This window comes from Cyprinodon tularosa, unplaced genomic scaffold (genome assembly GCF_016077235.1).
Source record: "Cyprinodon tularosa strain WSP-4 unplaced genomic scaffold, ASM1607723v1 ctg2, whole genome shotgun sequence".
In the NCBI taxonomy this organism is placed as follows: domain Eukaryota; kingdom Metazoa; phylum Chordata; class Actinopteri; order Cyprinodontiformes; family Cyprinodontidae; genus Cyprinodon; species Cyprinodon tularosa.
Window position 1 is genome coordinate 3,657,635 of NW_024038733.1, and position 9,774 is coordinate 3,667,408.

The window sequence follows — 9,774 nt, forward strand, 5'->3', positions numbered from 1 at the left end:
AGTAGAAACTCACTAAAGTAGTGAGATGAAAGATTTTTGCAGACCGTGTGTGCAGTTACAGATTGTTCCCAGAAGGTGGCGATAGTAAAACATCTCTCTCTGACATACCATTCCTTTGTAAAGTCAGCGTGTATTTAAAAAGGTCTAGTTTTTTAATGCCCAAAAAGATAAAAAAAAAAATAATAATAAAAAGAGAAAAGGAAGTAAAAAAAAAAAAATCTAGTAGATAAATATATGCTCTAAATGTACTGAGATTTTGTTAAGAAAGCCAAAATGTTGGTTTAACATGAACAGTGTGTCACCTAAAATGTTTTTAGATATTTTATTTTACACACAAAAATGCAAAGAACCTTTCTCAAAATATAAAGAGATAACTGTAGCCCCAAGAATTCCTATGTTTGCATTGACTTGACATAGAAAGCCTTTTAAAACTAGGGCTGCAAATAATGATTATTTTTGCTAATCAATGAAGCTTTTCGGATTAATATTTGGAAAAGGTTCCGTAATAAGATTTTTTACGAAATTATACCAGGTGAAACTAAAGCTTTTCTTTTACTTGAGGCGTTCGGGATTGTAGCATCCAGTGCAATTAGAAAAGGCCAGAACTGGTGGTTGAAAGGTTTATTTGAGCCATCCGTGCCTCCAACCAACGTAAGAGCTACAAAAATAAACAATTTACAATTACAATTTAATACACCATGCTTAGCTCATTACATTGGTAACTTTTCTGTATTAAACATTTTCTAATTAACACAAACCTTGTTCCTCAATTGACTGATGCTTTAAACTTTACAATTATATGACTTTCCGTGGTCCTTTCATCAGTTTCTCTTCCAACGTTTTCTTGCTAACTTCCGGTTTTACGGACCGTTGTGTGTTAAGCTAACTTCCGGTTTTACGGACCCCTTTCAAAATAAAAGCATAGTCCTCTAATGTAATCATCAAAAAAAAAAAAAATAAATTTTTTTTTTTTTTTTTTTAACCATACTCTTCTACCGTTACACTCCCACCAAATTATTTGCTGATAAAACATATAAAACACAAATAATTTCCTCAAATTACGGAACAAAACAAAACAAAAAAAAACAATCACCTTATAAACAACTGTCAACTTTCAACATTTCCTGACACTTTTAGAATAGTACATTTACTTTTCACAGTTTTCTAACAGCAGAACTAACTTATGTACTGGGCGTTCTACTACAGACATTTTGTTCACACGCTGACCCTCGTTGGTAAGATCTCTGTCTGCAAAGGCGATTTTGACCTTTCTGACAAGTCCATCTGTGTCCTTTACAGTGTCCAGGATTCTTCCAAGTTTCCACTGAGATCGCGGTTGTGTTTCATCTTTGTCCATTACTATGTCTCCTATTTGCATGTTCCTTTTTGGCGTGTGCCATCTTTGTCGGATCGTAATATTCTGTAAGTATTCCCTTTTCCATCTGCTCCAAAACTGCTCAACTAAGTACTGTACTTGGCGCCATCGCTTTTTTGCATACAAGTCCTCCTTAACAAACTGTCCAGGAGGAGGCAAAGCAGTGGAGGTTTTCATTGTCACAAGATGATTTGGAGTAAGCGGCTCCAAACTGTTTGGATCATTGAGATTGTCTGTCGTTAAAGGGCGGCTGTTTACTATTGCAGCTGCTTCGTACAGGAAGGTTCTGAGTGAAGAATCTGTGAGACGCCCTGTAGTAAGAGCCAATGTTGCCTTGAGAATGTTTCTCACAGTCCGTATTTGTCGTTCCCATACTCCACCTGCGTGACTAGCATGAGGTGTGTTTAGGACAAAATCACACTGTTTCTCAGCAAGGAAGGATGTCAGTTTATCAGTGTCTATTTCATTTTGTGCTGCGTTCAGTTCGTTTTTGGCACCTACAAAATTAGTACCCTGATCACATTTTATTTGTCTGACAGAGCCTCTTTAAGCAATAAAGCATCTGAATCCATTTATAAATGCATCTGTTGACAAGTCCTCTAACATTTCAACATGGACTGCGCGTGAGTAAAAGCATGTGAAAAGGAGGCCATACCTTTTGTACTCCTTTCGTGCTTGTTTGGTCAGAAACGGGCCAAAAACGTCCATACCACAGTATGTGAAAGGTGGAGAGGGCTCAATTCTTTCTGGAGGGAGATCTCTCATTTTTTGTCCTTCCACAGGTCTCCTTTGTCTCCGACAAAACACACACTGGCGAATGTAGGATGCAACTGTTTGGCTTAATTTTGGAATCCAATAGCCATTGGATCGGATCTCATTCATTGTGAAGCCCTTTCCCTGATGATTGACCTTTGCATGACAGTGGGCAATTATCAGTTTTGCTATGTGATGTTCTCTGGGAATTATTGTTGGATGTTTGAGTGAGTGGGGAAGAGATGAGTGCCGTAGCCTTCCTCCCACCTTGAGCACATTGTCCTTGTCCAAGAAAACGTCCAAGTTGTTCATTTTGTTGTTCTTTGATAGTTGTTTGTCTTTGCTTAATGCTTCTATTTCATTTTGATATGCTTGTCTTTGTAAATCTTTGATAATCACCATTTCCGCACTTTGTCTTTCGGTTACAGTAGTGAGTGTCTTTGATTTGTCTTTGAGTAGGAAACGTCTGAGACGTGGTACTGCACTTACAGCACGGGACCAGGATGAGAACTTTAAGAGGCGATCACTAAGGCTTGTATGTTCAACTGTTTGTGTACTTAGTGTTTGCACCTTTCTCACTTCTGGGTCTCCGACTGGAAGTTCGATAGTCTCTTCACTTGGAAGATGTATCTCCTTTTCCCACAGGAACTGAGGGCCTGTGAGCCAGTTGGAAGAAAGCAGTTCATTTATTGTTGTGCCCCTGGATGCCAAGTCTGCTGGGTTTTCACTGGTAGGCACATAAAACCATTGTTGTGGAGTGGTAGTGTTGCGTATTTTCTGCACTCTATTAGCAACAAACGTGTGAAAGCGTCTCGCTTCGTTATTTATGTATCCTAGGGTGACCTTTGAGTCTGTCCAAAAGAACTCCTCGACACTGTCATAGAGCAGTTCCTCTTTTAGCATGTTGCTTACAGCGACTGACACGGCTGCCGCAGTAAGTTCTAACCTTGGTATTGTGGTGACCTTTGTGGGTGAGACCCTTGCTTTGCCCATGATGAAGGTACAGTGAACATCTTTGTTTTTGTTTATGAGTCTGAAATAAGAACATTGTCCATATCCTGTATTACTTGCATCAGAAAAGTGATGTATTTCTCTTTTCACAACATCTCCGAAATCTGCAGGGACATAACACCTGCTTATTTGCATGTTTTTCAGATTGTTCAGATCTCCTTTCCAGCACTCCCACAGTGGCATAAGGTGTTCAGATAGCGGGTCGTCCCAGTCCATTCCTTGACGACACATCTCTTGGAGAATTCCTTTTCCTTTGAGCACATATGGAGCTATAAATCCAAGAGGGTCATATATTGCTGCGACCGTGGATAAGATGCCACGCCTGGTTGGTGGTTGATCCTTCAGTGTGATGTTGAATGTAAAGCAGTCTTTCTCCACATTCCAATAAATGCCGAGTGCCCTTTCTGTTTGTGTTTCATTAAATGTTAAGTCCTTTGCTTTAGTATCCGTTGCATGCTCTGAACTTGGAATACTGTTAAGAACATCAGTATTGTTCGAGACAAACTTGTGCAACCTTAATCCACCCTTTTCACATAGTTCACGTGCCTCCTTTGCCATTTTTATAGCACCTTGAACAGTCTCTACGCTGGTGACTCCATCATCTACGTAGAAATCTCTGGCTATGAACTGCGAGCCTACAGGATATGCAAGGCTGTTCTCTTTGGCTAAACATTTTAGTCCATAGTTTGCACAGCCAGGTGATGAGACGGCACCAAAGAGGTGTACTGTCATCCTGTATGCTTGTGGTTGACTGTTTATGTCTCCATCCTTCCACCATAAGAAGCGCAAGTAGTTGCGATCATTTTCTTTGACTTGGAACTGGTGAAACATTTTTTCAATGTCGCACATGAGAGCTACTTGATGCTTTCTGAAGCGCACAAGAACACCAGTTAGATTGTTGATCATGTCGGGACCGTTAAGTAAATGTTCGTTTAGACATGTACCTTTGTGCTTTGCAGAACAGTCAAAAACAACGCGCAACTTTTCAGGCTTCTTTGGATGATAGATGCCGTGGTGCGGTATGTACCATGTCTCACCGGGTGGTCCATAATCATCAGTCTCTTCAGCATCACCTCTTGTGATGATGTCACTCATGTATTTAATGTAATCTTCTTTGTATTTTTCATCCTTCATGAGTTTGCGTTTGAGGTGGTTGAGTCTGTTTTCAGTGAGTTGTCTGTTATCTGGCATTTTTGGCCTTTCTTTAAACGGTAATGGCATTTCGTAATGTCCATTTTCAGTTAGTGTTATGCCTTGCTCAAGTTTGTGGAGGAATACTAAATCCTCTTGTGAGACAGTCTTTTCATTTCTATCAGTCTCTTTGAAATCTCTTTCCAGTGCACGTATTGCATCTGCTGGAGTGGAGGGCGGGATTTCCTTAATGGTGACTCGATGACAGAGACTGCTCGTCATGTCTGTTTCATTGCACGGTGCTGAGTTGCCGACTATGCTCCATCCTAAATCTGTATAAATGGCATAGGGCTCGTTATCTTTGCCTAAGATTACTTGTTTGGGTGCGAGAGCTCTAGGACAAGTATAACCTATGAGAAGACTTACTTCACAGCTTAGGAGTGGAGGAACCTCATCTACAATAGGCAGCAAATGACTCCACTTTTTGGCCGTGTCACATGTTGGAATGTGCTCTCTGTTTGCAGGTATGTAGTCCCTAGTGTATGCAGTGGGGAGCTTTATGACTGTGTCTGAGTCATAACCTCTTACTATGAGATCGGACACCCTTTCACTGATTACAACTGCATTTTTATCCATCATGGTAGTTAGTTTCAGCTTTACTGGACAAACATTTGCTTGTAATTCATGTGCAACATCCTGATCAATGAAGACAGTGTCACTCTGTGTGTCTAATAACGCATAGACCAGTTTTTCTTTGTCCGGATTGTTAGCCGTCGACAGCCACACTGGAACAATCATCGAAGTGCTGATTGTCTGGTCAGATCTGGCAACATTAAGTGATGTGGCTGTTGCTGTTTCAGCCTGGTGCCTGTGAGAGGCATTGTCTGTACTCACTCGTGTTTCTCTTTGTCGACTGTTACTATAGTTATCATCGTGAAGACAGGTTGGGTGTCTCTTTGAGCAGGTTTCGCAAGTGTGGCGGCGTCTGCAGTCCTTAGCACTGTGTCCTTGCTTTAAGCAGCCGTAACAAAGTTTATTATCTTTCACATGTTTCTTTCTATTTTCTAGAGACATCTTCAAGAAGTCTGGGCACTTTTGGAGCTGGTGTGCACCCTGGCACAACATGCATGGAGAGCCATTAGCTGTTTTTGTTGTTGTCTGTTTGTCACTTTGTTCAATTGTGTTTGTGTTTAATACACTTGCCTTGTTCCTTTTGATGTCCTTTGTGTTTCTTTTATCGCTGTTTGTTTCAGTGTAGTGGAGTGCATGAATGGAGGTGACTGGGTTACAAGCGACTTCTGCTTCTAAGGAGAGGAAGGAGGCAAAATCACTGAAGCTTGGAAACTCACCACCTTCCATTAATGTCTTTGTAACTTGTCTGTTCCATCTGGCATTTATCCAGTCTGGTAGCTTGTGCAACAGTTTTTGATTTTCTTCGCAGTCGTCAAGTATTTGTAGGCCTTTTACGTGTGGCATCGCGAGCATGCATGCATTTATGAAATCTGCGAATGTCCTTAGTCCTTCAGCATCTCTGGGCTGCACTTTTGGCCAGTTAGATAACTTTTCTCTAAAGGCCTTCTGTATTACAAATGGCTGGCCGTATCTTCGGTTTAGTTTGTCCCAAGCATCCTTATATGCTTCTTCATCGTTTCTAAAGAAAGTTCCTTCAAGACATTTGCGGGCTGGGCCAGTCACATATCGTTTCAGGTAGTACAGTTTATCTGCTGCTGAGATGCTCTTTTGTTCAATGAGTGATGTAAATGTGGATTTCCATTCAATAAAGCTTATTGGTTCACCACTAAACACTGTTGGTTCTGGTGTGGGAAGTTTGTTCATTTTTATGCTGTCTTGAACTGCTTGTGCTAGTTGACTAACACTAGAGGGTGCTATTTGCTCTGGCATGAAGGAGAGTGTTGGTATGATCTGTTGGGGTGTGAAGCTTTGGCTCACCTGTTCACCTTTTATTGACTGCGCATCACTTATACGTGCTAACTCTCTGTCATATGCTTCAAACCTGGCTCGAGCTACTTTCACTTCCTTCTGCGCCTTTAAACGTTCCATCTCAGATGTTTGAGCTGCCATTTGTTTTTTGTGCTCCTCCTCTAGAGCTCTTATTTTTTCTCGTTGTCTTTGCTCCTCTTTTTCAATCTCAAACTCAGCCATTTTAGCTGCTAGTTCTGCCGCTGCATCGGCTCTTTTTGCAGTAAGGTGTGAAGCTGAGGACTGTTGGCTGTGATTTGATGCTGCGGTTGACCCGTATATGGACAAGGCGTAGTCATGCTCTAAAACTCCACGTAAGCGAATTCTTTCACGCTCTGCATCAAAATCTCCATCAACACCACTTATTCTTTCCAGAATTATTTTTACCATGTCATGAGTTACTGCATCACAAGCATCGGTCCTTCTCCTTATGTCAGATGATGGTGCCATTTGGTTTCTTATTTCAGAGTAGAGCTTTAGGACATCATCTCTCTTTTGTTCTATCAAGTCTGCAAGTTCAGCCATCTCCTTTTCTGTGATATCTGACTTTAAGCTTTCTCTTGTTTCGCGAACTTGCATTTTCCATTTTTCATACAAATGTATTAGTCTCTTTTCCTTTTTAATTATTTCTTCCTTTTGACATGTCATCATCTTCTCAGTTTGAACTTTAACTCTTTCTGAACGTCTTGGTAAATCTGACATGCTTTGACCTTTATCTTGCAACTCACTTAACATTTGTTCTTTGCATTTGATTGAATCTTTAATGTCTTGTCTGTCCTCACCTTCATTTTGAAATGAGTGCTTTAAATCTTGAATTTCTTGTTGTAAACTCGAGATTTGTTCATTTATGTCTGTTTGACTTACTGTTGCTGCCTGTAAACTTTTCATTTCGAGCTGTTTTCTTTGATCCATTTATTTTCTGACCAACTTCTGCCATCTGCTGGACGTTGTGGGTACTGCCGGACTGCAGTTGACACCTTGAGACCACATTGTGCAGCTGTGGCGGCGGTCAAGCTCTTACTGTAGCATCCAGTGCAATTAGAAAAGGCCAGAACTAGTGGTTGAAAGGTTTATTTGAGCCATCCGTGCCTCCAACCAACGTAAGAGCTACAAAAATAAACAATTTACAATTACAATTTAATACACCATGCTTAGCTCATTACATTGGTAACTTTTCTGTATTAAACATTTTCTAATTAACACAAACCTTGTTCCTCAATTGACTGATGCTTTAAACTTTACATTTATATGACTTTCCGTGGTCCTTTAATCAGTTTCTCTTCCAACGTTTTCTTGCTAACTTCCGGTTTTACGGACCGTTGTGTGTTAAGCTAACTTCCGGTTTTACGGACCCCTTTCAAAATAAAAGCACAGTCCTCTAATGTAATCATCAAAAAAAAAAAAAAATAAATTTTTTTTTTTTTTTTTTAACCATACTCTTCTACCGTTACAGGGATAGTGTGTATTGACAGATAAAAGTTTTTTTAAAATCTTAAATGTAAAATGTTTACTTATTCTTTTACAATTTTGGTATAATTGCTGCTCTAAGTGGGTTGTTCTGTCAGCTAAAGGCACGTTTGAGAGTCTCTGCACTCCAGTTAACTAAATTAGTAGACAATTATTTCAATAGTTGATTAATCACGGTTAATCTGTTTAATCTGATTAATTGTTTTAGCTCTAATTAAAACATTTACATGGGAAAAGATAGAGAGAATACATGCCTCTGCTTTTTTCAATATAAAATACATTTTTTGGTTTATAATTCCTGAATTGTAACTTAGCCAAAATCATAAGCAATATTAATTGACAAAGTTATAAGGCTGATCAAAATTATGTTTCATTTCTGACTGTAGCTCACTCAGATCCTTATAACATGTGTTTCTACAGTATGACATATGAATAACAGAGACCTCTTCATTTGAGGTCATGTTACGTTTAACAGGAGATATTGTTTTTTCACTCCAACCCTTTAGTTGGCTGTAATAGGCTTAAAGTGGGGCTGCTGCCATACAGAAGGGAGCCGGATATTGCTGCTAGAGCACAGATCCATCCATGCGTGTGAGCTAGAATTAAGTAGAGGAGTACAATACAGTTTATATTGGTACCGATCCAATACCAAGCAACTATGATGCAAGCTTCTCTGATATTTATATTTTACATGTTTAAATTTAGTATCACATCCCAATTCTGGCCTTTATATATTTTTGTGCTATTTTATGTTTGTTTGTTTGCTTTTTTGTCAGGGATTTGGGAAAGGGTTTATAGGTAACTACTTTAACATAATATTGATTTGATAAACAAAGACAATAAAAAAAAAAAAAAAACTTTATTGTATTTTTTTCTTGAATAAAAAAGTGACAATATAATTTGAGAGCAAATTAAAATAAAAAATTTCTTTTAAGCACAGTGCTGATAAGCTACAATACAAAATTTAAAAAAAGTAGCTATTTCTTGATATTTGTTAAGTTAAAAACATGTAAAAAAAAACAAAAAACAAATATATATATATATATATATATATATATATATATATATATATATATATATATATATATATATATATATATATATATATATAAACACAAAAACACAATAAACATAAATGTAAAAGTTTGGAAAATAATCCTCAGACACTGTGCTTTGTTGCCCTTTTGGCAAAACAGAACCAGTACAATAGAATGAATCCAGTCCTGGTACCAACTCTGTATGGATATTATCAGTATATTGGATTGATCTGCACACCAATAAAGGAAGCAGCTTTCCATTAACAGTAGTCCTCTGACATAATCTCTGGACTAGAGACCAAAAAGGCAGAGAAAACAATAACAGACTATTTTTTAGCTGCACTATGCACCTATGTTCAACTCATTCTATTATATCAATAAAAAAGCTTAAAATTCTTGGTTTTATTAGATTATAGAAAGATGTTTATTTTAAGGAATATGTGTTGCTGGTGGTTAGCGCAGAGGATAGATTGAAAAAAACAAATATTTAGATCTTTAGTAAAATCTCAGAGCCCATATTTGTAGATATATTTATAAAAAAAATCCTTTTATTTAGGTTGGAAGCAGATATCTACACAGGAGAGTGAAACGTTTTACCATACTGAGGATTTGATTCTGCTCTGATCTCCAGACACCAGTTTGGCGTCTGTTTCCACAGACAGAGCAAATTTGGGTTTTCTCAGCAGCACTGGGTCACTAGGCCAGACATCTTTGGGAACATTTGAGGTTTTGTGGTCTGGTGTCCTTACATCCAAGCTGTTCATGTGCTTTGACTTCCTCTGAGCCTAATTTACACACACTAAGGAGATTGACAGACAGGAGAACCCGCTGCACACGCACTGACCTAATAAACAATAAAGAAACTTAGACGTTCTCAGCACCCCATCCGGGCCTAACTCATAAATACACTCATTTAAACACTAAACAGGGTGGAATACGTTAGTTTTTCTTATTTAATCTAAAGCTATACATTGGAACATGTTTGGAATATGTATATATATATCTATATATATATATATA

At 38.4% G+C, this 9,774-nt stretch overlaps 1 protein-coding gene across 1 annotated transcript; it reads right to left on the reverse strand.

The window, feature by feature from the left end:
• Positions 1 to 1,722: 1,722 nt before the first annotated feature.
• LOC119783161 lies at positions 1,723 to 7,650 on the reverse strand. Its single transcript, XM_038284523.1, has 3 exons — positions 7,458 to 7,650; positions 2,396 to 7,357; positions 1,723 to 1,755 (listed from the first exon to the last, which is right to left on the reverse strand). Exons 2-3 carry the CDS (start codon positions 7,160 to 7,162, stop codon positions 1,723 to 1,725), a joined length of 4,800 nt encoding a protein of 1,599 aa, XP_038140451.1. The 5' UTR covers positions 7,163 to 7,357; positions 7,458 to 7,650.
• Between the last annotated feature and the right edge of the window lie 2,124 nt (positions 7,651 to 9,774).

Bases quoted from the DNA above. Each gene is read 5' to 3' on its own strand.
- LOC119783161 (XM_038284523.1), bottom strand. From the start codon at position 7,162: ATGGATCAAAGAAAACAGCTCGAAATGAAAAGTTTACAGGCAGCAACA. The intron at 1,756-2,395 runs GTGGGAGGAAGG...CTAGTCACGCAG, and splicing joins ACAAGGACAATGTGCTCAAG to GTGGAGTATGGGAACGACAA.